The sequence below is a fragment of the Tachysurus fulvidraco genome, chromosome 21 (genome assembly GCF_022655615.1).
Source record: "Tachysurus fulvidraco isolate hzauxx_2018 chromosome 21, HZAU_PFXX_2.0, whole genome shotgun sequence".
In the NCBI taxonomy this organism is placed as follows: domain Eukaryota; kingdom Metazoa; phylum Chordata; class Actinopteri; order Siluriformes; family Bagridae; genus Tachysurus; species Tachysurus fulvidraco.
In genome coordinates, this window is record NC_062538.1 from 14,978,248 (window position 1) to 15,005,405 (window position 27,158).

At 37.2% G+C, this 27,158-nt stretch overlaps 1 protein-coding gene across 1 annotated transcript in view; it reads right to left on the reverse strand.

Annotated features, from left to right (window-relative positions):
• loxhd1a (lipoxygenase homology PLAT domains 1a) overlaps positions 1 to 25,978 on the reverse strand; it is a 42,267-nt gene extending 16,289 nt beyond the window's left edge. The window contains exons 1-25 of the mRNA XM_027152921.2: positions 24,580 to 25,978; positions 21,769 to 21,883; positions 19,665 to 19,745; positions 19,405 to 19,589; positions 18,620 to 18,718; positions 18,267 to 18,418; positions 16,752 to 16,875; positions 16,205 to 16,455; positions 15,805 to 15,940; positions 15,249 to 15,409; positions 15,017 to 15,103; positions 14,804 to 14,939; positions 13,846 to 14,000; positions 12,721 to 12,881; positions 11,366 to 11,442; positions 11,080 to 11,276; positions 10,188 to 10,380; positions 9,692 to 9,852; positions 6,425 to 6,601; positions 6,174 to 6,312; positions 5,890 to 6,041; positions 5,183 to 5,316; positions 4,802 to 4,944; positions 737 to 841; positions 483 to 611 (exon numbers count right to left, since the gene is read on the reverse strand). Coding sequence (XP_027008722.2) covers positions 483 to 611; positions 737 to 841; positions 4,802 to 4,944; positions 5,183 to 5,316; positions 5,890 to 6,041; positions 6,174 to 6,312; positions 6,425 to 6,601; positions 9,692 to 9,852; positions 10,188 to 10,380; positions 11,080 to 11,276; positions 11,366 to 11,442; positions 12,721 to 12,881; positions 13,846 to 14,000; positions 14,804 to 14,939; positions 15,017 to 15,103; positions 15,249 to 15,409; positions 15,805 to 15,940; positions 16,205 to 16,455; positions 16,752 to 16,875; positions 18,267 to 18,418; positions 18,620 to 18,718; positions 19,405 to 19,589; positions 19,665 to 19,745; positions 21,769 to 21,883; positions 24,580 to 25,333 — 4,204 coding nt within the window. The 5' untranslated portion in view covers positions 25,334 to 25,978. The remainder of the gene's footprint in view (positions 1 to 482; positions 612 to 736; positions 842 to 4,801; positions 4,945 to 5,182; positions 5,317 to 5,889; positions 6,042 to 6,173; positions 6,313 to 6,424; positions 6,602 to 9,691; positions 9,853 to 10,187; positions 10,381 to 11,079; positions 11,277 to 11,365; positions 11,443 to 12,720; positions 12,882 to 13,845; positions 14,001 to 14,803; positions 14,940 to 15,016; positions 15,104 to 15,248; positions 15,410 to 15,804; positions 15,941 to 16,204; positions 16,456 to 16,751; positions 16,876 to 18,266; positions 18,419 to 18,619; positions 18,719 to 19,404; positions 19,590 to 19,664; positions 19,746 to 21,768; positions 21,884 to 24,579) is intronic.
• Positions 25,979 to 27,158: the final 1,180 nt, after the last annotated feature.

The following is a 27,158-nucleotide window of genomic DNA, read 5'->3' on the forward strand; positions in this document are numbered from 1 at the left end:
AAAATAACAAAAACACTCTGATTTTTACTGGAAAGCATTTCACAATGTTGTATTATGTATATCATTGTACTGTATGTGACAAATCTGAATTAGAATTTGTATTTATTGTTAGAGCAGGATTCACTTACTAATTTTGTTCCTTATTTATGAATCTGTTATATTTGTTTCTATGTTTGTTTGTTTTTTGCAGTTACTGTTTGTGACATATTGAATGTGTAACTAGAATTACATACCCACTTTACAAATATGTCCAGTGTTTGTGAAGATTTTGCAACTAATAGAGTGTCCTTCATATGAGTATATATAACCATGACTAAAATATATAATGTAAAAACATCAAAGCACATGGAGATATTTAAATGAACTATACATATGAACTAAATATTAATTGTAATTACCATAGTGTTCAATAATTAGCAATTATATGTAAACAAAATTAAAGAAGCAGTAGAGCAGGTGGCAGCGAATGTGCCTGTGTTTACCTGCATTGTCGTGTCCGATGCGAATTCTTTTAAGGCTGCCGAGGTCCACTGCCTCTATAGTGAACTCATCAATTAAGCCCCTCTCAAATTTGTTCTTGTGAGTCTTTGAGGCCTTCAGATTAATGATACCTAATTACAAACACATACATATTCTACTCTTAAAATGACATACTGTAAAATTTCATTTCAATCACTCCACAACATTTGTATTTTCTTTTTCTTTTTACACATTAACACACAATGCTGATTCTTACCTGTGTCATCTTTTGTCCCAAATAAAACAGTGTAAACATTGGCATCAGTACCGGCATTCTTTTTGTCTCCTGTCTTTATTCGCATGGTGTATGTGGTTGACATGGCTACCAACACACAAATAACATTAAGCAGTTACTCTAAACATATACTGTCAGCTATATAGGACTTTTATTATGCTGACAAATAGTCACTGGGATAGTAAAATAAATGCTGATATATTTAAGTAAAAATGATATATTTAAGCAGATATTTTAATTTAATATTCCCTAGAGATACAAACAATCTTAGATAAAAGCAAACCAACTGTTGTACTTATTTTTGGTTTGAGACTTGGTTTCAGTTTTCAATACTCTGTTAACAAGTAAAAGTTCCTTGTGTCCAATTGTAACCTGTACAGAAACTGGAGCTGTGATGCACCACATTGCTACCCATGTTTTCTAATGTTGCAAAATCATATATTTTTGGCTAATTCCACCAAGAAATGTTTGCATTTGCTAAATAATGCTTTTGTTTTTTGTCTAATGTCAGCAATCAAAGGCCATCCACCTCATTTCAGTGTTTTAGTTTCAGGATCTTCAGGAGTCATTCTTCCTCTGGTGTTAGCAATAGTTTTACTGGACATAGCAAGTAATCTTAGGGTCTTAGGCAAGCATAGGTATTAAAGGGTAGTTTTTCATGAGGGAGCTAATGATATATTCTTTTGTCAGTCAGAGGTTATTTAGAGCAGTGGTCCCCAACCCCCGGGCCGAATGCTACTGGGCCGCCCAAGGAACATTAAAAACCGGGAGCTGAGAGACGTCACCTAAAGCCGCACCAATACCAAAATATCGTGATCTCGGGCCGGGTTTAGGTGACGTCTGGAGCTGAGCGGCTGCAAGCGGCAGTTGCGTTGTAGCTTTGGTGGAGAGAAGGTGTGTTTCGCTCTTCTCTCTGTTCACCGGTACTTTCTCATGTTTAACAGTGCTTGGTGTACGTGTATATTGTGTTTGCTCAAATTTAACCCACAAATTAGAACAAATTAGTACGAAACAAACTTTAGAAAGTTAGAAACTCTGCCGGTGTTCTGGATAAAAGTCATGGAATACCCTGAGACAGCACTTAAATCCCTATTGCCATTTCTGACATGCTATCTGTGTGAAGCGGGGTTTTCTGCAGTGACAGCAACCACAACAAATCAACGGAATAAACTGGACATACTGTAAGCAACACACTTCGGGTGTCATTGTCTCCTGTTATCCCAGATGGAACTGTCTCATTGCAAAGAAACAAGCTCAGGGTTCTCATTGATTTAGCATTGTAGTGAGTTAAAAAGGCATGTTTAAATACAATTAAATTAAAATGATTAATTTTTAAAATTATTAATAATTTTAATTTAATTGTATAGCCACCACCCCCCACCCCCAGCGGGCCGCGGTAAAATTATCAAACATTGACCAGTCCGCGGCGAAAAAAAGGTTGGGGACCACTGATTTAGAGTACTATTATAGAGGTGTGTAAATTAGGACAGGCAATGTCCTATGTGTTGGCATTAGCAATGTAACTATGTAGCTAACAGAAGTTTATGGTCACTGAACTGCTTGATGGGGTTTAAGAGATAATTGGAGCAGGAGAGTGTCCCTCCCACTTGAGAAAGTTCTGCTCTCATTTCTTGCAGCATAGCACTCAGAACTGGCCTAGTTAATCATGGACAATCCAGAGCCAAGACCAGACAGCACACAAGCTGTCTGGTCTTGCTTGCACTAAGCAATGAGTTGCTGCCATGATCCCACAATTTTGAGACAGTGTCCATTCCCTGAGCTAAACAAAAATGTAGAAACACTCTGAGAGTTTGTTTAAGTGACCTGAGTAACAACATATTAGATCATTGTGAATGAACAGCCAACACTTTTGATCAGAACTGTTTTGATCTAAACATTAGATCTCTTACATCCAAAGCACTTATTGTTAATGAAAGTATCACGGATCAGGAGTTTAATGCACTGTGTTTAACAAAATTATGGATTAAACTAAATGAACATGTAGCATTAAATTAATCTAGTCAGCTTGGATACAGTTCAGTACATCAACCATAAAAACAATCATGAAAGGAATGTTGCATTTATTTATGATGATAATGTAGGTGTCACACAAAAACTTATGAAAACCACAAAATTTATGCTAAATACTTAGATTTGTTTTTCTACATTCTAGATAATATAATGTAATATTCACTTAAAAAAAATCCAAGTCTAAGAGAAAAACCTAGTACCTTGGTTTAACAAACACACATGCAAAACTGACTGCTAGAAAATTAGAACATAAATGGCATCAAACTAATTTTGCAGTTATTCAAGTATCATGGAAAGAGAGCTTCCTAAGTGACAGAAATCTCTTTCTGACACTAGATCAGCATATTGCTCCACCTTAATTGAAGATAAAATTAATAAAAAAAATAATAAAAAAAAAACCACAATATTGTATCAAAATAAACTAAAACTAAATCCACAGCAGGAACATGGAGCCATCAATACACAGCAGCAATGACATAAAATTAAAAATATCAGTTTTACAGCTAAACCTGTGTACTAGATCCTTTACCTAAATATTTCTTCAAACAGATAATGCCAGAAGCAATCAAACTTCTCCTAAAATGAATCAATGGTTCCCTTAGTACTGGCCAAGGGTCTAAATCTTTCAAACAAGCAGTTATCAAACCCCTGATTAAAAAATCTGACTATCTCTATCAGCTGTCCTACTATAGGCCAATATCAAACCTCCATTTCATCTCCAAGATCCTAGAAATGTTTGCAACATAGCAGTTATGCTCAATCTTACAAAGAGACAACACTGGTTAAGGTGGTCAATGACCTGTTACTGGCCTCTGATCAGGGTTGTGTATCCCTGCCTGTGGCGCTTCACCCTTAGTGCAGCTGTTGACACCATTGATCATACAATGCTCATTGATAAGCATTAAAATTAAGTCGCAGTTAATGGAACAGCCTTCTCCTGGCTATGGTCCTGCAGAAAAACTAGTCATGAATGAGTAATTGAGATTTTTTTTTGCCTTATTCATAAGATAATCACAAGCACACCTAATATTCTCATTCTCTCTCTCTCTCTCTCTCTCTCTCTCTCTCTCTCTCTCTCTCTCTCTCTCTCTCTCTCTCTCTCTCTCTCTCTCTCTCTCTCGCTCTCTCTCTCTTGAACTACACATGCGACTCTTGACATTTCAGAGTTTCTGATCCCTTCATCTCTACCACACCTGCCTGATCCATCCCAGTGCCCTACTTCCGTTTGAAATCCAATCACTTGGAGGTGTTCACTGTTGCTGAGGATGGCCTCACATGGTCTGTGTGGAGTTTGGGTTTGCTGTTGATAGTTCTACTTAGAAAAAATGGAGATGGATTGCAGTTCTAAAAGTATATAAAGTATTTAAAGTATAACTTTAGGGCAAGTCGTGGCCTATGGTTAGAGAATCTGACTCGTAATCCTAAGGTTGTGGGTTCGAGTCTCGGGCCGGCTACGACTGAGGTGCCCTTGAGCAAGGCACCGAACCCCCCAACTGCTCCCCGGGCACCGCAGCATAAATGGCTGCCCACTGCTCCGGGTGTGTGTTCACGGTGTGTGTGTGTTCACTGCTGTGTGTGTGCACTTTGGATCGGTCAAATGCAGAGAACGAATTCTGAGTATGGGTCACCGTACTTAGCCGTATGTCATGTCACTTTTCTAATTTTATAACTAGAAGGACTGCATATTTTTAATAATCACACTACACAGTGTCACCCAGATTGGTTCCCTTTTGAATCTGGTTCCTCTGAACTTTTCATCTTTATTGTTTCATTTTTTATGTCACTGCTAGCTTGTTTATTAGGAATACATTTAAATGTATAATTAGTATTAAAATAAAATGTGTATTGTACATTTATATATTGCTTCAAATCTGCTTTGCAACAATGTTCAGTGTTAAAAGTGCTTGAACATATTCAATTAAATAAATTTTTTATGCAATTAGCAAGTAAAGAATTGTTTAAAAAAAAAATCTCTGATGCTTTATATGACTTTGCTGGAGGGATCTATGCACTGACCTTTCTGTTCAAGTCCAAGCTGTGCTGGAGATCCTTCATCAGATTCCCTCATCATGAAAGCCTCATCTACTGGAACTAGCTCACGGGCTAACTGTCCATCGTCTTCATCCACTGCTAACCATCTCTGACAGGGGAAAAAATACCTGAAACACATCCAAAGGTCTAACTGCAGTTTCGAAAAATGTATTTGATCAGTTCTACAACCAGTGTCTATAGACTGTAGATCAGTGCATGTGTCTATTAGTGTGTCTATTAGTGTGAAAGATGGGGGATTTCTGTTGTTCCATTGTATTTAAAAAATCTATAAGCACCTCCTCAAGGTTCTAACTGTGTAGATTGTGTAAAAGTGTGTGCTGTGGTTTATCTGGGAGGAATGCTTACGTCATCTCTTCCTTCATGTCTACAATTTCCACCCGTTCCAGGTACCATCCTGCACTGGCCTGTTTGTTGTCATGGCGAATCTGCAGCTTCCTCAGCTGCCCCAGATCCATTGCCATGAGGGTGAACACGTCCACCTGAGAGGTGTCAAATGTTAAGCTGGTATCATATGTTGGTGTTTCCTTGATTCTTTTGGTTATTGTAATTCTATTTATAATGTGTCTGCATGGGTTTGCATAATTGGCTTTTAATGTGTCTGCCAGCCATAAATATACATATTAGAGACAAAGCTGAATCTAAGGTTCTATGGACTCTATAGGTAATGACATGCAGTTACCTAGATGTCATACCGTTATTGTTAACTTTGGTAACTTATAGGAATGGTCCCAAATAACGCATACATTTAAATGTAATGCCAACATTTAGGGCATCTGTGTAAAATTTGAAGTTATCACGTGACTAATAGACAAGAATCCTTAGTGCTACTTTAGTTGTGAAGAGAGTGAATACGATTCAAGGCTCAAAGGATCATTGGCTTAGCTGGTTTGTAAGATTAGGCTATTTATTGGGTTAGGTTTAAGTTTTGCTGGGCAAGTAAAGCCAGTCGGTTAAACTGAAAAGAAAATTTGCAAGTGTAATTGCAGACTTTGCCATTTTATGTAAATACTATATTACTTTTAAAATCAACATAAGATAATTTTTTTGGTCACCTGTCCACGCTCAAACTTATTGAAATGGTTAGATTTGCGCAGCTTTCTCTCGCCTGTGTCCCCCATCTCGCCATAGATATTGATGTAAACATTTGCATCTGTCCCAGCTCCCCACATATTGCCGGTGTATACATGGACCTCATATGTGTTTTCTGGAAAACACACACACTTAGACAAGTATAAATACGATGCCATTAATCTGTCAAAACTAATATGCTCCAATTCTTAGGAAAATACACTCGCTTTCTCTCTCTCCCACTCCCTCTTGCTCTCCCTCTCCATACCCTCCAGATCTTCATAATCATCAGCCATTAACTCAATCACGATCTCCCCATCCTCCTCATCCCGAGCAAGCCACCGGTTGCAGGGAAAGAGAAATGTCTTCACCACTTCTTTTAGTTCACCTGGATCTTCATCTTCCTCCTAAACACAAATAAAGAGAAAGAGATGAAGGAAGAAAAGGAGATACGTCTTCTATAGTCTTATAGTTTCTATAGTTATAAATTGCTAAAGCTCAAATAATTTATAAACGTACCTTTTTCTTCTTTTTCTTTTTCTTGTCTTTCTTCTCTTCTTCTTTCTTCTCTGGTTTTACCATGGCCATGATGAGCCGTTTCACCTCCACATATTCCAGGAACCAACCAGGAGCCAATCCAGCTCCATTGTGCCCAATACGGATCTTATAGACCCGCCCCACATCCAGAGCCTCAATCTGAAATGGCCAATGGGAGGAAAGAATAGGCATAGTTGTAATGTACATATCCTAAATATAGTTTTAGATGATAATTAAATGTTATATATTCAGCAATAAAGAGACTTTAATCTATTTTTATTTTTAGCAAACTTAAAATGGTTAAATATTTGTAGGAACATAAAATGATTGAACAACTGAGACCTAAAGGTGGGTCAGTATCAAAATTAACAGTCAATATAGTGTGTCCCCAAGTACTGCACTGCCAGATTTGCAATTTAACCTACCCTTCCACCAAGACATGTCTGATAAAACAAACAGGTCCCAGACGTGCTCAATGAGATTGAGATCAGTGCTCTTTGCTGGCCATGGCATAACATTGACATATCTGTCCAGCAGAGATTGAGCAGTATGACTGGTGGCATTGTCATTCTGAAGGGTCATGTCAGGCCTACCTGTAATCTCAGTATGATGATGCTATGTTACACATACTATGTGTGTGGAAGAGTTTCTCCAAGGGGGGGTTAAGTTGCAACTTTTCTTTTTTTTTTTTTTTTTCTCCTTCCTTTTAAGTGAAGATCCAGGGTGCCAAACGAAATATTTTTTAATTGCCCCAAAGCAAGGCCTGCTCAGCTATTTTATTTTGCAGAACTAAATTAACACAAAGGTGATGAGTATTGAAACACTTTTGGTGGCAGCCAAGTTTTAGAGAGTGTGTGTGTGTGTGTGTGTGTGTGTGTGTGTGTGTGTGTGTGTGTGTGTGTGTGTGTGTGTGTGTGTGTGTGTGTGTGTGTGTGTGTGTGTGTGTGTATGTGTGCAGTAATGGTGTAAAGGGATTGTGATAACATATAATGCTCCAGGTTTAATCTCTCACATTGCTTACTGATGGGTCCTGTTATGATAATGTTATGATTGTCTAAATCAGGGGTGTCAAACTCTGGCCTGGTGTGATTATATTTGACCTGCTAGTTCATATCAGATGTGCATTACAGCTGGCTAGCCGCATGCTCCACTAATACTACAAATCCCAGAATGCCTTGCCACTGTATTGCCGCATAGTCACAAACAGCAAGCGCCCCTCATTCTCTGTTGACAGTCATTAACAACCCTGCTACAGTCACATCGGGCAAGTTAATTCCACCCTCCAAATAAATGGCCAAACAAAAGATGGACAATAGGAGCTTTCAAGACAGGTGGGAGGCAGATTGTCTGTTCACGAATATAAAGGACAGACCTGTTTGTCTTGTGTGCTAACGGAGCTAACGTGTCTGTAACGAAAGAATATAACATTATAAGACACTATGAAGCGAAACATTATGAGAAGTATAAGGACCTGGACGTAAAGCAGAAGCTCCAGAAGGCGGAGGAGATGAAAAAAGTCTGGTTTCCCGGCAGACTATGTTCATGAAAGCAAAATCAACAAGTGAAGCTGCTGTAAAGGCTGTAAAGCTTTATTGTGGTGGCAGTGATTGCAAAATCTGCCCGGCCCTCTAATGAGGGAGAATTTGTCAAAAGGTGTATGGTCAAAGTTTGAGAAATGAACACCACTGATGTGTCTTTCATTTCTAATTTAATTTCTTATGTGTTTATCATATCAAGCTCTGGTTGTTCCAAATCCTGTGTTTAAGCAAAACTAAAGTTTGTTTCCATATGAAAAAGGTTGAACATTACATATCAGTTGCAGTTTGTCCCGTGACTTTATCTCAGCTTTATATTTTGGCCCACTGTGAATTTGAGTTTGACACCCCTGTTCTAAATGATAAAGAGCTACACTAAGAAGAATGGATCATTTATATTTCTTGTTTTGTAAGGACTGTCTGAAATACTCAGAGAATTTAAAGCAAAATTGTTGTAATTTGACTTTTTGCCATAATTGGATCTGGCAACAAGATATTAGCAGTAGATACTTCAAGTTCTGTAAGTTGCACGTTTATGCCTCCATAGATGTCTATTATTTGCCCAGCATATCCAACAGATGCTCAGTTGAATTGAGATCTGGGGAATCTCTTTGTTCACTTCTGAACAGTTTTTTCAGTGTGGCAGGCTGTATTATCCTGCTAAAATAGGCCCCTTTCATTAGGGAATGCCACTGCCATGATGGGGGTGTAGTTGGTCTGCAATGCTAAGGTTGGTGGTACATGCCACTGTAATGAAATGCCAGGACCCAAGGTTTCCCAGTTGATCATTGCCCAAAACATCACACTGTCTTCACTGGCATGCCTTTGCCCAAGACTGCTTCCAGTTCAGTTTCATTTTATAAGTATAGCACTTTCAACAGCGGACATTGTCTCAGAGCAACTTCCACTGGTATGTGATGCACAAGCCATCCACAAGCCGAAAAATAAAAGACACCTTCTTCTATTGGTCCGCGGTTCTGATGCTCACATGCTCAGTATAGGCACTTTTGGCAATGTATAGGAATACTGGTCTGGTCTGCAGCTACACATCCTCATGCACAGAGCTGAGAGGTTTTCTGGAAACGTTCTATCATAGCCTCCATTAACTAGTATAGTAGAGTTGCTAGGATCCAGCCCAGACTTTGGCCACGTGAATTTGTTTATGTTCTATGTTCACGTGCCTGCCCCGCCCTTGTCTCTTCCTCCCCGCCTCTGCACACCTGTTTCTCATGTGTTAAATTGTCATGTCTATTTAGGCGTGCAATCGAATCCCCCAATCCTTGTCTTCCTATGCATCATGTGTCAAGTCTGGTCATGTCTTTGGTTGTCATGTCTTTGTCCCTGTTTTGTGTTTTTAGTCATTAAACCTGCTTATTTTACGCTATCCTGCTGCATTTGGGTCTGTTTTTATCCCCATGTGGCTGACAAGAGTAGTTAAAGTAGCTCTACTGAGGAATTGAATCAAATGAATCAAACTCCCTAGGTGAATAACTGAATCTTGGGCACCCATGACCCTCTCACTGATTGTCCTTTCTTGGACCAATACTAACATTAGGCACTAGCCTCTGCATACTGGCAACACCCCACAACACAAATGCTCTGACCCACTTGTCTAGACATCACAAATTGGCCCGTATCAAAGTTACTCAGGTCTTTGGTAGTTTGGTTTTACTATTTGTTTTCTTGAGGTGGTAAAACACACATGCTCACACACCTTAAAGATCTCTGTGGTCCCTCTCTCAAAGTTGTTTGAGCGGCTTCTAAGCTGAATGACTTCAGTCTTGCCCTCATCACCATAGATCTGCAGAAACACTTTGGCATCGGTGCCAGCTGCAAAAACTTCCCCTGTTACAACTGTCACCTCGTAGTTAATTACTGCAATCACAAAGCACATCAGTTAACAGTTAACAATCTAACTACTTTTTTGTATAGTTCATCTGGCAATCAAGAGCGAGGTTAATGGCTAATTTGTTAGCAGTTCTTAGGAAAGAATTTGTATTGTAGTATGTGTTAAAAGATTTACAGTCTCCAAGTTGATCCCTGACATGAAATGGTACATTTACCCCACTCATAAGTGGAGAATAAAGTGGGAAATGAGTTTCTATCAATATAACATAAAGCTAATCCTATAACTGTTTCTGATATTTGTATCACATTATATCATTATACCATCATTATTAATCCTAGTGTGTTTGTGTGTGTTCATGTACATTTTTCAATATCCAGTATTTCACTTGGGTAGATCTCAACCTCCACTTTGCCGTCAGCCTCGTCTTTGCAGAGCCAGCGGTGACTGGGGAACGTAAATTGAAGGCCATGTACTGGCACCCAGATCAACACACTGTCCAGGAACCAGCCTGCTTGCAGGCCCTCATTTGTGTGGCCAATCAGGAGTCGATTTATCTACGGGTCCCACCAACAGGGAGCCAAGGGCAACACACAAATTGAATAAAAATACCTTAGTCACAGCACATAGTCACAAGAAGATTATAAGAATTTCATTATTGAGCTACTTGATATCTGTCAGTGCTCATCAGACACTTTATTTGCATCTGTACATCTGCTCATACATTCAGTTTTCCCATCAGATAATCATGTGGCAACAGTGCAATGCAATAAAATTAATGGAGATAAAAGTCAACCAGCTACTTTTCTAAAAACTGGATGTTAGAATACCTGAGAAAGGTATGCAGTTTTAAAGGTGCATACCAAATATTGTTTGGTATACTTAAATAATAGAAGTTTAATTGAAAGAGTTTTTATTACATCAATTGAATCGCATTTGCATTATTCATTAATTTAGTATTTTAAAAGCATCTTCACAGCAAATTGGTTGGTTGGATATTTGGTATCTTGGAGAACTTTTCACAGGTCTTATTCATAATGAGGCTTTTACTTTCTTGTCACCTGAAGTTTTTGCAGGTAAAATCATACATAGCCTTGATAATATCTTTATCTGAACACTGGTCTAAAATATGTAACCTGTTTTGTTAAAGCATTTAAAATATTTTAGGTGTTTGGGTTAGAGATTGAATCCACACAAGTTTGAATAAAATTATGTGTCTATAAGTTTGAATAAAATGATAAGATGTGAAAATTCACCTTGCCAAGGTCAGCGGTCTCCACAGTGAAGATGTCAGTCTGGCCAGTCTCAAAATAGTTATTGTGGCTAGTATCTGAGGCAACAAGCAGGATCTTATTGGTGTCGCCTTTCTCACCATAGAGTTTAACGAATACTTTTGAGTCCGAGCTTGCACCGCTAATGCTGCCTGTCTTTATGGCGATGTGGTAACTCACATCTTTAAAACACACATAGACATTTTTATTTGTTGATTTTGTCATTGGGGTAGATGGTAAAGATGTGTGTATATGTGTCACATGAACTCACTGAACAAGCGTTGGCCATCTGCACTGGGCACCAGCTCGCGCACTATTTGTCCGTCGTCCTCATTACGATCCAACCATCTAAGGGAGTAAGCAAGGTAGACATACAAACGGAATGTTGCATGTCACTACATGTGGTTTTATATATGTAGAGGGTTGGATGGGTCACTGAATTAATTTTCCATATACACGTAGAGAGAGAGAGATTTCTTATGTATTGATATTATGTATATATGTTTTGTTTTTTAAGGTTAAAATTACAGTGTGTTTGTGTCTGAGAGAGACAGAGAGTGACAGAGAGAGATAGAGGCAGAGAGAGTGTGAGTGTTTGTAACTCAACACTATCCTCTGGTCTAGCTAGTGTTTCCAACGCATCGTGTTTCCATCGTTTAGTCTCCATTAGTAACCAGGCACTGTTTCCTCATTTACATAAGGACTTAAACACCACTCTCACACCTATGCACTGCCTCTTACTTTTTTTCTCCCTATCATACACATACACACATCTACTCACACACATATCACACAGATATTCATATGTTGGGAATTGTTTTGATTACAGGGCCTACAGCAATGATTCTACAAGTCTCTGAAACTGCACTGGATATATGGAAACCATTCTTCCAAAAAAGTATTATTTAAGTTTGGGTTGCAACGACTGTGACAGCACAATATAAATGTCAGTCCAAAATGTTCCATATTTAAGCTTGCAAAGGTTCAAGTTCAAATTTTAGTCGGGATTGAAGTGTGGCGACTGTGAAATCCATAGCATTATTTTCAAACTCATAAAACCATTCAGTGACCCCTCCTACCCTGTAGATGACGGCATATGAGCATTCCCATCAGGAGAGAGGGTTAGGGTTAGGATCAAGATAATCTGTAAGAAGAACTTTATATTGATTTGCAGTGACAATAGTGGACACAAACTATGGCAGCTAAATGCTCTCACAGCATAAAAGACATCTGTGTATATTTATCAGAGCATGGTTAAGGAATTCATTGATACTCAAAATTGGCAGACTCTAGACTCTTTTTATAGGACAAAAATATAATAATATTTAAGCAATTCTATTTCATTTTCATTTACTGTACAAATGTAGTTAGAATGGTAATATTACTACTTAACTTTTGATTTTATAAAACTACAAGACTTGTTGTCCACCACATGCATTATGCAGTCACAGGTCTAGACACACAGACACATTTTCATAGACACATTTCATATATATATATTATATATATATAATATATATAATATATATTATAACTATGTGATTTTTCATATGTATATATATGAAAAATCACATAGTTATAATTGTTTGGGACTATAATAACAGTGTGATAGGATAGTTGACCTGCCTGTTACAGGGAAACTCAACACTGTTAGACTCTGGTTGACCCTCCTCTCTGATCAGCACTTTATCCAGGAACCAACCACAACCTCCACCCCGGCCATCGTGACCAATCCTCACCCTCCTTAGGGTCCCAAGTGAAACAGCCTCTATCACAAACTCATCTGCCTGGGGCATAGAGAGTGGAAAAAAAGAGAATTTTAGGGATGTAATGCCTTTAACTATATATTAACAATATAAGAAGCATTTGGTATGTTTTAGTGTTTTTATTCATAGTTGCTACATTTATGTCATTTAAACTGTTTTCACAAGTGAAGAGAGACAAAAGCTTGCAATCCCAATTGTGTGGATAAAATCTGTCTTTTTGACTTTCTGATTCCTCTCATGCTGACCAAATTAGACTTCACTGCTGCTGTTCCCATAACTAATATGCAAATATACTGGACTAAACTGTAACACTGACAAGTAAATTGCTTGCAAAGTTAACTGTCATAATTATCATAGGAAATTGACAGAAGTTGTTTAGTGGTTAGCCTAGCTAGCTTAGCTTAGCTAAAAAAGTTGCTAGTCACACTTATTGCACATTGGTAATCGCAAATAGTAAAAATGATCTACTTCCTCTTTGACAAAGTGATTCTAATGAATGTATGTATTTTTAAATAATAGTATTTTCTTTAAAAACACATGTACTGTAGTAACATTATGCTTTCAAGAATAAAGAGACTTTGATTTTGTTTACTTGCAACAACCAGCAGTTACATATGCAGTTATACATATAATGAAGTTTCAATCAGGACCAAGTGTGAAATGTCTGAAAAGTTGAACCTTTGACACAGTAAGAAAGTTTTTAGAGCAAAGAAGCCTGAGAATTCAGAACAATTTAGACAGTTTATATATAATAATATATATCGATATATAATAATATCGATTAATCCACAAAATGCACCATTAACATCACTATAATCAGAATAATGTGTTGTGGGCAAATTCACCTTTTGATTATGCATGCCGTCTGCATGTTGCATATAAAAAGTAACTAACAGACTAATTTGTACATTTCCACTGCTTAAAATTTGTTGTGAGCTCATGTTGTGACTTTTATAAATAACTACTGAATATTAGAACAACTTACATTGCCCTTCTCAAACTTGTTGACATTGGTTTTGCTCATGAACATAAATCTTTCTCCCGTGTCCCCCAGGTCTCCAAACAAGCTCATATACACACTAGCATCTGTCCCACTGCCAGTTACATTCCCTGTGCAGATAGTGACTCGATATTTCACCACTGAAAGATAATGATAACAAAATTATTTCACCACAAAGTAATGGTACAATAACACAGTTCATCAGAAGAACAAAACAAAACAAAACAAAAAAACCCAAACAAACAAACAATATATATATATATATATATTCACTTTATATATTCATATATACCTTTATATATAAACAAGTAGTAAAGTGAATATTTATCATCTAAACTTGTTGAGAATTAATCATTTCTTGCTGGGGGGTTTTCCCAGTAAAATCCCACAGGTAAGTTTAAATACACTCCATGTGCCTCTGGGATTAAATCTGGGTTTTCCAGTTTCCTTCCCAGTCCAAAGACATGCATTGTAGGTTGATTGGAGTGTGTAAATGGATGTGTGTGTGTGTGTGTGTGTGTGTGTGTGTGTGTGTGTGTGTGTGTGTGTGTGTGTGTGTGTGTGTGTGTGTGTGTGTGTGTGTGTGCGTGTGTGTGTGTACTTGTGCCCTGCAATAGACTGGCATCCTGTTCAGCATGTACCCTGCCTTGTGCTCCGAGTCTCCCGGGATAGACTCCAGGTTCCCCACAGCACAGTATTTTAAGTGATGTAGAAAATAGATAGATAGATAGATAGATAGATAGATAGATAGATAGATAGATAGATAGATAGATAGATAGATAGATAGATAGATAGATAGATAGATAGATAGATAGATAGATAGATGGATGGATGGATGGATGGATGGATGGATGGATGGATGTCACCAAATTTGTGTGACCAAAGTTTAGAGCCTTATACAGTGAGAGATTATACAGTCAGTTGTAGTTTGTGGTTCTCTTACATGGCAGAGGCTCAGGAACATGGGCTCCAGTAGCTGGCAGTTCTCTGATGATCTCCTGGTCATCTTCATTGATATCAAGCCAACGATTACAAGCAAAGTTATATTTCTCCCTCAACAAGGTGTTCATTAACGTAACCTGGATGCACAACCACACATTAAGGCCAGCACAGAAACAACAAATAAATTCTTAGACCAACGGATAGTCATTCTCACTCTGCCTAGATGCCAGCCGGAGAACGGATGTCTCTTCTCATGCCAAATTCTCAACTTCCTTATCTTCCCAATCTCAGGCATCAAAATCTACCACAGACCAGCAGGGGAAAATATTTTTTAAAAGAAACGTGCATATAATACATAATATGTACAGTATATAACACATAATAAATGCACATCTGAACTTCAGATATAATATAATAAGAATAGTACAACTGGTCATTTTCAGTACCATGAACTTGTCACACTGGCCCTGCTCAAAGCTGTCTGATTTGCTCTCCAGCTTCATCTCGTCACTTTTGCCCTTTTCGCCATACACTTGTATAAATATCTGTGCATCTGTTCCTGCTCCTTTCGTATCCGAAGTAAAGATCCACAGTGACCATGGGTACTCTATGTATCAGACAAAATGTATGTTTATTTCCAGGTACTTTGATCTTAGTCAGTCAGAATTAACAACAATATATCACATGCTTCTTGAACTTCTACTATTGAGCCACTAAAAATATTGATTTAAAAAAACTAGTTTGTAGACGATTTAGTGAAAAATGTTTCCTATTTATATAATAAAACCTGAATAACTTTAACTTTAAAATTATTGCTTCAGAATAATCTACATAAAAGTAGCTGTTCTAAACCAACAATTATTCATGTGTTCAAGCAGAAATCTGACATCATTACAATGGGTTATATTGGTACAAAATACTTGGGCAAGTGTAAGTTACTAAAAAAGAAACAGTGGGTGGATGTTAAGAGAAAAACATATGGCAGACAGACAAATCTCTCACTCTTTAGTTTGCGTTTTCGCAGTGACACCATTTCGTACATCTCCCTCTCTACCAAACCATCTCCAACATCTTCATCCAACCAACGGCGACATGGGAAAACCTGTTCAATCCCTGTAAAAGGGCAATACACTGTCACCTAAGGAAAAAAAACCCAGAAAAAGTCAATAGAAATAGAATGGTTATGAAAATATTAGCTTTTGTATCTTTTTTAAAAAATTTGGCTAAGGCAATCTTATTTGATTTCATAGGAAGACAAATGACAATTAATTTTATTTTAATAGGAAATTGAAACTATATTCAAATAGTGAGTTTTAGTACACAAAAATAGCACACTTTCTTTAAGACATGCTTACAAAAACCCTAAAAACATATTTACACAGAGAAAGAAATGCATACACACCTTCTCACAGTACCAGCCACAACTGATTCCAGCATTGTCATGGCCAATCGTGACTCTGCTTAGTGGACTGATCAGATCCATTATTTCCACGTTAAAGATGTCAATCTGAGCGCGCTCAAATGTTCCACCTTCCAAAAACATTTTCCCACTGTTTTTGATGCCCTTCTGACCGTACATTACCAGATGGATCTTTGAGTTGGTGCCAGCACCCCGAATATCTCCAGTCATCACCTGGACATTATACACCATCGCTACATACAAACAGACAAACAAACAAACACAAACACACATATATGGACATTACACATTGTTTTTTTATTATGAATTATGAATAATTATGAACTTAACATTTTGAATGGCCTCCTTACTCTTTCATCAATATCTCTCTCTCACTTTTCCATTATTTCTGTCATTGTCAGTATTTCTTAATAACTCTCTTACTCTCTCTCTCTCTCTCTCTCTTTCTCTCTCTCTCTCTCTCTCTCTCTCTCTCTCTCTCTCTCTCTCTCTCTCTCTTTCTCTCTCTCTCTCTCATTCACATACATACCCATCGGTTGAGTAGGTCCTACTGTGACATCTCTCTGTATTTTTCCATCACCTTCAGCTATGTCAAACCAAGCATCAACAGGGAATTGATACACTTCTTTATTACCCAAATCATCTATGACCACCTGTAACACACACACACACACACACACACACACACACACACACACACACGCATGAACATGCACAATATAATTGATAGATATAAATGATAAAAATCATATAAAGCCCAACTCTGGTACATGCCAGTAAAAGAAAGTTACACTCATACTCCTCACCTCAGCAATTACTCTATAATTATATTCAAGTTTATTTGTGAGAAAATGTTATATAATTTAGCCATATCCCACCAGCCAGATTGCTTTTGTTATGAGTATCAGCATGGCTGATTTGGCTTTACACATGAAGCATGCAGGTCATCAGAGCCATGCTAATATTCAGTACAACAGCAGAATTATAAGTGATATTGCTTTTATAATTGTATAACTATTCTATGAACAAAAAATGAATATAGACTATGTTTTGTTTATTTTGCTTCATCACTGAAAATATTTCCCAAGCTATAGCTAGATAGAGGGTTGCTTGTTGCCATGCCAACACACAACTAACACATGGCCTGCAGAAATTGTAGTAACCATTTTTATGTTAAACAATTATTACTAGAATTAAAACATTAACAGTGACAAAGAGTAGTGACACAAACAGTACATGTCAACACTCTTGAATATTATGTACCCTTATCATTATCAAATGAATGGACCTGAACTAGCTGTTGTGTAATAGAATAAATTCTAGGGACTGATTAGATATTCAAGTGAATAAATTCAAGTTCATAAAGTTATGACATCAGTAGCACCAATGTGCTTAGTTGCAGCACCAGAAAATGGTCTTATATTGCCTATAAATATCACACATACATTTATTGCAAAAGTATTTGCTTTTTATTAGTAAAAAAAAAACTTTGAGAATTGCTTTTTTCAATAATGACTTTCAGTAAAGCCACACAGTAGTGATCGATACATTCTGTCTAATTCAGTGGGGAAATTACCTCTAAATGAATAGGACAATAAGAGAGTCCATTACTGTGTGATGATATTGACCATGTTTCTAAAAGTGTTGTAATCGTACTTTAATCAACTAATTCAAGGTAATCTAGAATGCAATACAATTTGATAGCGATGTAAAAAATTATTGTGTGTGTGTGTGTGTGTAAGGAGCTTTTGTCCTTTTGTCCCTGGCCATATCATGTTATAGTCTCTTGTGTAAACTCTTAAGAAAGTGGCTCACTAATCTATTCAAAACTGCATGAATTAAAAATCACTCAGTATGAATTACAGACAGACAAAAGCTCTGGAAAAATTAAGTATTAAGTATCTGAATGTGTGTGTGTGTGTGTGTGTGTGTGTGTGTGTGTGTGTGTGTGTGTGTGTGTGTGTGTGTGTGTGTGTGTGTGTGTGTGTGTGTGTGTGTGTGTGCGTGCGTGCGTGCTTGCGTGTGTGTGTGCACCTGTGTATACCTTATCACAGCCCCAGCCTGCAGAGGAGCCCTTGTTGTTGTGTCCAATGGTGATTTTTGTCAGCCTTCCAAGGTTTGGATTCTCAATGGTGAATTTATCCTCATTTCCCCTCTCAAAAGTATCCTTCCCTTCGCTCACAAGCTTCCTCTCCCCTACACATAAAAGCACAATTTAAAAGTCAACATTTTAAAAAAAAATACATATATGTAACCATATTACCCAAACGTATGTGATGATTCACAAACACACACACACACACACACACACACACACACACACACACACACACACACACACACACACACACACACACACACACACACACACACACACACACACACACACACACACACCAGTATCTCCATGCTCTCCAAAGATGGTCAGATAAACATCTGCATCTGTTCCGCTTCCTTTGACATCCAACGTAAACACGCTGACAATGTACTTGTTCTCTACAAGTCAGGAACACAAATGCACACACAAACACACACACAAAATTAATGCTGTGTATTTGAGCTTTTCACTCTACCCCATGTATCACCTAAATGTGTAACAATTCAAGTCGGTATACTTAGTAGTTTACATATGAAGAATCGGCCACTAGAAAGAAGAAAGGCATAAGAAACTAACAAAAACTGACAAGGGAGAACTATACAGTTAATATAATACATATTTATAAGTACTGAAGAGGGAAAGGCCAATGTGGAGGTTAGAAAGCTGGCAAATACAGATTTATGGAATCTCAGTTGAGAAATCATACATTTACAGACACATTTACAGTATTTGGCCCACATAAATTTACATAACTGCTTTGTGCTCTCCATCCCCTCATACAGACAGAGCACAGTATGAGTAGTTGATGTGTGTGTTTGTGTGTGTGCTTGTGTGTATATGCGTGGTGTGTGTGTGTGTGTGTGTGTGTGTGTGTGTGTGTGTGTGTGTGTGTGTGTGTGTGTGTGTGTGTGTGTGTGTGTGTGTTTGTGCGCATCCGTTCTTCCAATTTCATAAAAGGATTCTTCTTCTTGGAGAAGTTTAAGTTAACAAAACTATATTACATCAGAATAGTAGTAATTGCTTTTGCACTCAGATTTCAGGACCAGAATGGCGCTACACCATTAACTGTATCTTATGACCTTACGTTTAGGAATGTTCATAGGATTAAGGCTGCCCAGAAGATATCTCACTGTAAGTCCATCACCCACATCCCGGGCCAGCCAACGGCTACAGGCAAAGAAAAGGCGAAGATGTGGCCTGTTCATGTCCAGCAATGTGACTCGATCCAGATACCACCTGGCATTCATTCCTGTGTTGTCATGCTCAATCCTAAAAGATAACAAATGCATCATTTTACACAATGTGCTATACAAAGTGTGTCTGTGTATGTGTGTCTGTGAGTACCTGAGTTTTTTTAAGGGCCCAACATTGTGTGTCTTTATCCGGAACACATCAGTTTTGTTCTTTTCGAAAGCCACCCTGCTCCTATAGTGCAAATTGAGGAATAAATAAAATTTATTTTAAAAAAAGAAAGAAAGAAAGAAAGAAAGAAAGAAAGAAAGAAAGAAAGAAAGAAAGAAAGAAGTGAGAGACCACTTGCATTTAGTTTTTGCAAAACAATCTTTCTTTCTTAAAAATAAAATTTGTGATGTAGCCCTTGGCATTACAAATATGTATTTAATCTCTGACCAAATAAATGAAATATTTCAGTGCCTTTCAACCTAATCTTTATTACCACATCTGTAGCATCTGGTGATTATTGTGTACAAAAAAACCCCATTTTAAAGTGCAACACTTTAAAATGAATATATAACACATATTTTCAAAATAAAATCCACACAAATAAAATCCATACAATAAAACATAATGCTATTACTAGGAAAGAGGAAAATGATAAATGAACGAATGAATGAATTAATCTTTAATAACAAGAATTTCTACATGTTTACAAAAAATGTGTTTGAATTAAACAGAACATTTTCTGTGCTGTTCTCAGTAGTATCAGTATTCTTGTCTGTGGTAATCACCAATACATTGCAGATGCAGGATATTAGCTTGAAAAACACTTTTATCAAGTCACACACATCACAACACCCAAACAATTATAGGTAAAATTTCTCACAGTGTTCCCCACACACATAATTGAATCCATATTCATTACTATAATCAAAATATACATTCAACACTGGCAGTCCTCAATTAGCAAACTTTGGAAATGATGCAATTTAGGCAGTTGAAGAAATTCTGCTAAATTTCATCTTAATTCCAAAATGTTGCATTCTGACCATCAGATTCATGCCAATCAAAGTCCAAAAAGATGTACATTATACTTTTTACCTAAAGTCTCATTTTTTACCTAAAGTATTTTTATTAGTCATTATGCAACATGAAACTTACATCTGAGCAAGGAAATACTCTTAGATTAATCAATATTTGCTTAATTTTCAGACTTATTGATTAATGCATGGAGCATTTCAAGAGTCTGGTTAAGGCATGCACATCAATTCTATACAGAATTGTGAGAAAAAAAATTGCATGTAGAAAATCAATCACACATGCAGAGTTATTGTCTTTTTTTTAACTGGAAGTAGATTAATATAACCGTCCTATCCCATTGACTGTGAATAAGATTAGGATGTCATTTGATCTACTTCACTTCCTTGTTACTGATGAGTAGACATTGAAAAGCTGTACAGAAAATGTTGGGTAGTTTGCTCTGTGTGTGTGTGTGTGTGTGTGTGTGTGTGTGTGTGTGTGTGTGTGTGTGTGTGTGTGTGTGTGTGTGTGTGTGTGTGTGTGTGTGTGTGTGTGTGTGTGTGTGTGTGTGTTTGTGTGTGTGTGCGTGTGTGAATGGGATGGGAGGTCATAAAAAAGCACCCAGAATGCTCTCATATACAAATACAATAATAAAAACACAATGCTCTGCCACACAAGTTATTGAGTGGCCTTTTTAATAAGGCAATACCTCCTTTCAGTGCTGAGAAAACAGAAAGAAAGGCAAAATGACACAATTAATCACCGCTCCCTTGTTCATCTTTACATTTCACTGCCTTACCAACATATCCAAACATGCCTATTTTTAAAAAAAAAAATTACAAAATTAGAACTTAAAATTTAAATTAAATTCTATTGTAATTTATACATTTGCCTGGAATGGGAACAGGAGGCTTTCCGGTTCAGCTTTTGGTGACACCTAAAACACTAAAGCAATCTTTTTAACATTGTAAAATTGTAAAATTGATGAATATAATTTACAATAAAATGCCCCCCACCCCCAAAAAAAGAAAAGAAAAGAAAAAAAAACATTAAATTTATGTATAAAACCTTGTAATATCAAGGTATTTCATGCATTATTTGAACTGACTGGATGTAAAATGTCTGAAGTCTTACTCTGGCTTATTCTCTATTGAAATATTATAGAATAGAATCATATTTTAAAACATTAACAGTGAATTCATGGATGATCTCCATTCATGGATGGAAATCTTGAATAGGCTGGTGAACTCACTTGCTGGCAAGGAGAACCTTTGGTGTAACACCATACTCTCCATACAAGGTGACAAAAACATTAGCATCTGTGCCTGCTGCTTTCACATCACCTGTTACTGTCACCACCTCATACACTATAAAAGAGAAAAAACATAAAGATAGAATTTAGTTTGCCTTTGAATACATATTAAATGGTATTTCAACACCAAATGATAATGAACACTGTCAGCTCTTCATGTGTCCTTGCCTGACCTGCTGTAATTACCCAGTTTTACTACTGTGTCTCTACCCCATTAAGAAGTGGTTGTAAATGAGATGGAAACCTGATTGTCACACATATCAGCTAGAATACAGCACTAACATCTTTATAGAATTTTATCTAATCATTTCTGATCATACATGAGATATTAAAATTTGACATAATTTATATATAAATTATATATATAATTAAATACTTTGTTTTTTTGTTTGTTTGTTTTTTGCTCAATGTTCAGCATTTTAACCTCCTAGAAATTCCTTTATAATCAACTAGTTTTTCCACATATACAGCTAAGCCCGTCAACATAAACCCATGTCAGAAACCCAGTCTGCACAGAGTTGTATGTAAAGTAAGTTGTATGTAAATTTCAAGATCACATTGAGGTGACGTTGAAATACAATTACCCTAAACAGTGTTTGCACTACTGGATATAATCCAGAGAGCAACAAGAAGACATTACCTCTAGCCCTTCGGTGTTAATCTGTAAGGGCAAAATAGGCAAAAGTTAAAGGCTGTGACTTAACCAAGGCAGTGAGGCAAAAGAACGATCCTTCTTGGACACCACTAAGGGTTGTAGCTTTGCCAAGTACGAGTGTTTAGAACAAGGTCTGTGAGGCCTAAAACCAAAACAATCCATAGGCAGAGCAGTTCATCATATACTAGTAGATTTTACTCTAGAGATACTTGCTGAATATATTACAAGGATGATTACAAAGATGATCAAATGAAGATGTCTTAATGAACTGCATGAAGCAACCAGATCTGATTGAACTATTATAACAATTTTTTTGTACAAATTTTTGCACAGCTCCACCACTCACCTTAACCACTGTTAACCATTTAACTCTCTATTATAATAATAATTACTGTGTGTTTGGTTGTGTTTGTAACATTATACAATATTGGTTTATTATATTAGCAATAGAGTTTAGCATTGTGTTACAAAAAAAAACTATTTGAGACATGCAGAATATGTCAAGTCCATATACAGTAAGATCGTTTACTTGACAAAGACTTTACAATCTCAGCCAGAAGAGACACAAATTATTAATATTATTCTTTTTCCTTAAGGGGATCATATGCCCACTTCCAATATTCTTACAAGATCACATTTCACCCCATACTATTCTAATATGCCAGTTCTGCACATGATGAAAGCTCTAGAGAAGATATTAAATGGACATAAATAATCAGAAATAGAGAAAAGAATAAAAGAAAAAAGAGTCATTGGATTGAGAGTTGGAAAGTCTGAATTTCATTCTGGTCTTGTCCAATCTAAAATACGTTTTATTTTATTGTCAATCTAAGATTTACTGGGGCAGCAATAAAGAGCAGTTTGGCACAATTAGACTGAGGTGAGAGAAAATTTGAGGCATACAATTCTGATTTGTTTTGAATACCATATTATACAGTAAGTACATAGAAATTCTTACATTTTTGGACTTAAAATTATGATAATAATAATATATTACAAAATGACTAACCTGCTTGTAATTGAAACACTCATTCACCAAATGGCAATATAAAATGTTTTCATAATCAAGGCTCTGTTTTTTACTTGTGATATTGTCTCCTGGAAGGTGTCAATAATTGCCATGTTGGACCAATTTACTCTTAGAAATGTATGAACCCGAGTAGGTTGCATGAAAAGACCATTGTCTCTGCCATGATTGGCAAAGGAAAAAGAGTTTGCCAATCAGAGCAGGTTCCTGAGAACTAGCTAGCAGACTTGTTTTTTGAATTAAGTTTGTTGACACTTTAGTACAAACACACAACCTTATAGAATTGTATAGACTCTTTGAATTTTGAATTGCTGAACCATTACAATTTCCCTTCAGTTGAATGTTACAACATGACAATGTCCCTCTGCCAAAAGGGAGGTTTATAAAAACATAGTTTGCCAAGGTTGATGTGAAGGAACTCAAATGGTCTGCACAGGTAATGAATTAAAACCACAGATGCACCCCAAAACTTGCACATCAGTGCCATACTTGATTAATGCTTTGTCCATGAAGGATCGACTCTCAACAGACACTCTCCAATATCTAGGGAAAAGCCTTCCAAGAAGACTTCCCAAATCTTTACAGGGATGTTGAAAAAGCGCACAAACTGTACATTTGATGGTCAGGTGTCTACAAACCTTTGGCCACATAATGTATACGATTTAATTACAAGTTATCTTATCTAATGTTTCTTCTCATTATTATCTTAAAAATGGTGCAGCAATGAAATTGGATGCTAATCAAAGATGCATTATGGGTTCCATGAATAATCAACATACACTGTAGTTGAGAGCTTTGAAAAAGCCACTTCAGAAATTGACTTCCTATTAGATAGGGGTTTGCCAAGAAAATGAAAATTAAATTTTCAAAAATCTATGGAAACTAGCTAGGGGACATGAAAAAAAAATGCAAATTCTATTAAAATTTTAAAATTTCTTTCTCTTTGCTTATTATACACAGATGAATTAACAGATGAAAATGCCCCATGAGAGACCACATGAAATAGTGTGTATTAATAGAATTCCAGAGCAAACAACAATGACAAAGAAGGAAAAAATTTTGCTAGTACCTTTTTTCTTATAGTATTCATCTTCATAGTCATCTGAGTCCTCAGTGTGATAATTCATAATCTCCTGCAGGTAGATCTCAGAGTAGGCTAATTGCTTGTTTTTTTTCTTCCCTTTCTTCCCTTTCTTTTCATCATCACTCTCTGAGCCCTTCTTCTTCTTTTTATCCTTTTTCTTCTTGTTTTTGTTCTCTTCTTCCTCTTCTGTCTCTTCCTCCTGGACTTCCTCATCCTCCTCAGCCTCTTCTACAGACTTCTTCTTCTTTTTTACATCTTTACTTTTCTTTTCCATTTCGTCTTCTTCGTCTTCAGCTCCTGCTGCCACCTCACTTTCTGCCTCTGTCTTCTTATTCTTATTTTTCTTTTTCTCTTTCTGTTTTTTCACCTCCTCACCATCTTCCACTGCTGGATGTTTCTCTTTTTTCTGTTTTTCCTTTTTGACTGGCTCATTGTTGTTCTGCTCATCACCATCCTCTTCTCCATCTATTGCCTCAGCATACTCCTTCATGTATTCCTCTCCTTTCTTTTTCTTTTTCTTCTTTACCTTCTCATCTGTCCCTCCCTTCTTTTTCTGTACTTTCTCACTCTTCTCCTCCTCCTTGTCTGTTGTGCTCTTGGGCCTCTTCCTTCTCTTCTCACTGTCTGGTACATCTTGGCTGGCAGAGATCCCACTCTTTCCTTTCACCTTTGGCTCCTTCTCCTCTATTCCGTCATTACTTTCTTCAGTTTCGAGGATTTTTTTCACTCTTGCCGGCATCTTTTATTCATCTAGCAGCGAGAAGAGTGTTTCCTCGTCTGTTTCAGTGGTGTTGGGTGACGCCGCCTAACCCCAGGTGCAAAGGTGTAGCTGAAACTGGGCCTCAGTGCGGGGCTTGTTACACATCTTGCAGTGTAGTGTGGAGCTCCTGAATAATTACTACATGGGGAATGGGTCACATGATCTTGTTGGCATCAAATTATTTGCAATACCTTTAAGACACTCCTCTATCGCATTCATATTCATATATATCATATTATTACGTACTGTCTTAAAAGTATTTCCTTTTCCAAATCTCACACATATTTTAAGTCTGCATTTTCATTATATGTATGTATGTAATGAAGAAAAATAGACATTAGAAAAAAGAATGTAGAGAAAAAAATATTTTAGAATAACATCAGTGTATACATCGTATTCTATTGCAGATTACTTGTCCATGCTTTGTGTATGCTACACATCCTATTAATATGGCAGCTAAAATGACCTTATATTTATACATAAACATATTACAACTTGGGGTTAAGCTAGTGAAACCTGAGAAGCACAAGGAGTGTGTGTGTGTGTGTGTGTGTGTGTGTGTGTGTGTGTGTGTGTGTGTGTGTGTGTGTGTGTGTGTGTGTGTGTGTGTGTGTGTGTGTGTGTGAGTGTGAGAGAGAGAGAGAGAGAGAGAGAGAGAGAGAGAGAGAGAGAGAAAGAGAGAGAGAGAGAGAGTATGCAAGAAGAGGAGAAGGGATGGGCTTCAAAATTTACATTATTCATTAGGCAAGGATAACTTTACTCAGGCAATCACACACACACACACACACACACACACACACACACACACACACACACACACACACACACACACACACACACACACACACAAACACACACACACGCATACACACACACACACACACACACACACACACACACACACACACACACACACACACACACACACACACACACACACACACACACACAATGCTGAGAATACATACTTACAATCCTATCTAAGAATATTTTTGAAAAGTATTACTCAGCATACTCCATCATGTATTCCTCTCCTGTTGACTGCTCTCAGATCAGCAGTCTTACCCATGATTGTGTAGCCTAGTAAATCATATTAAGAGACCATTTTGATGGCTCAGGAAACCTTTGCAGGTGTTTTGAGTTGACTAGCTGATTGGCATGTCACTATATTCTAATTCTTTTGTGAATTGGTGGGTTTTGTCAATAACATGGCTAGATAACAGGGTCACTTCAGCTCAACATAAGCTTTACATTCTAACATTCTAACATTCTCCTTTCTTCCCACAGGGACCAAATCTCATCATGTTTTGAGGAGGCTTAGGTTGTAAACCTGCCACATGCAATTATCTGTTCGCCATACATTCAACGTCCCCAAAACTTGGCCAGTAGCAAAATGTGCACTTTATCTGATGGTGAACTCCCATGCCATGCCACACCAAGGTCATGCCATGCACCACCATCCCATATAACCTATCATTAAAAACAGAAAGTTCTGTAGGGTCTTGGTGTATGACTGCTCCAAGAAGAAATAAAATTTTCCATTGCCTTACCTTGAACTAGGCATTGGTGAAATGATATTTGGTTACATCCTGAATCCACCAAAGTGTGGTATGTTTCCTGTTGCTTATTATGTGTCATCATGCCACAAGGCAGGTTGCTTATTAGGTATCACCATGCCACAGAGTGCTTCAAGAACACTTCCAGGTCATCATGTGGTTCCATCCTGGCTAGGCCAAAGTGAGGCATGGTCACTCTGGAATAACTGTCTGGAGAACCTGTCAATCCACTTGTAGGTTCTTGACTC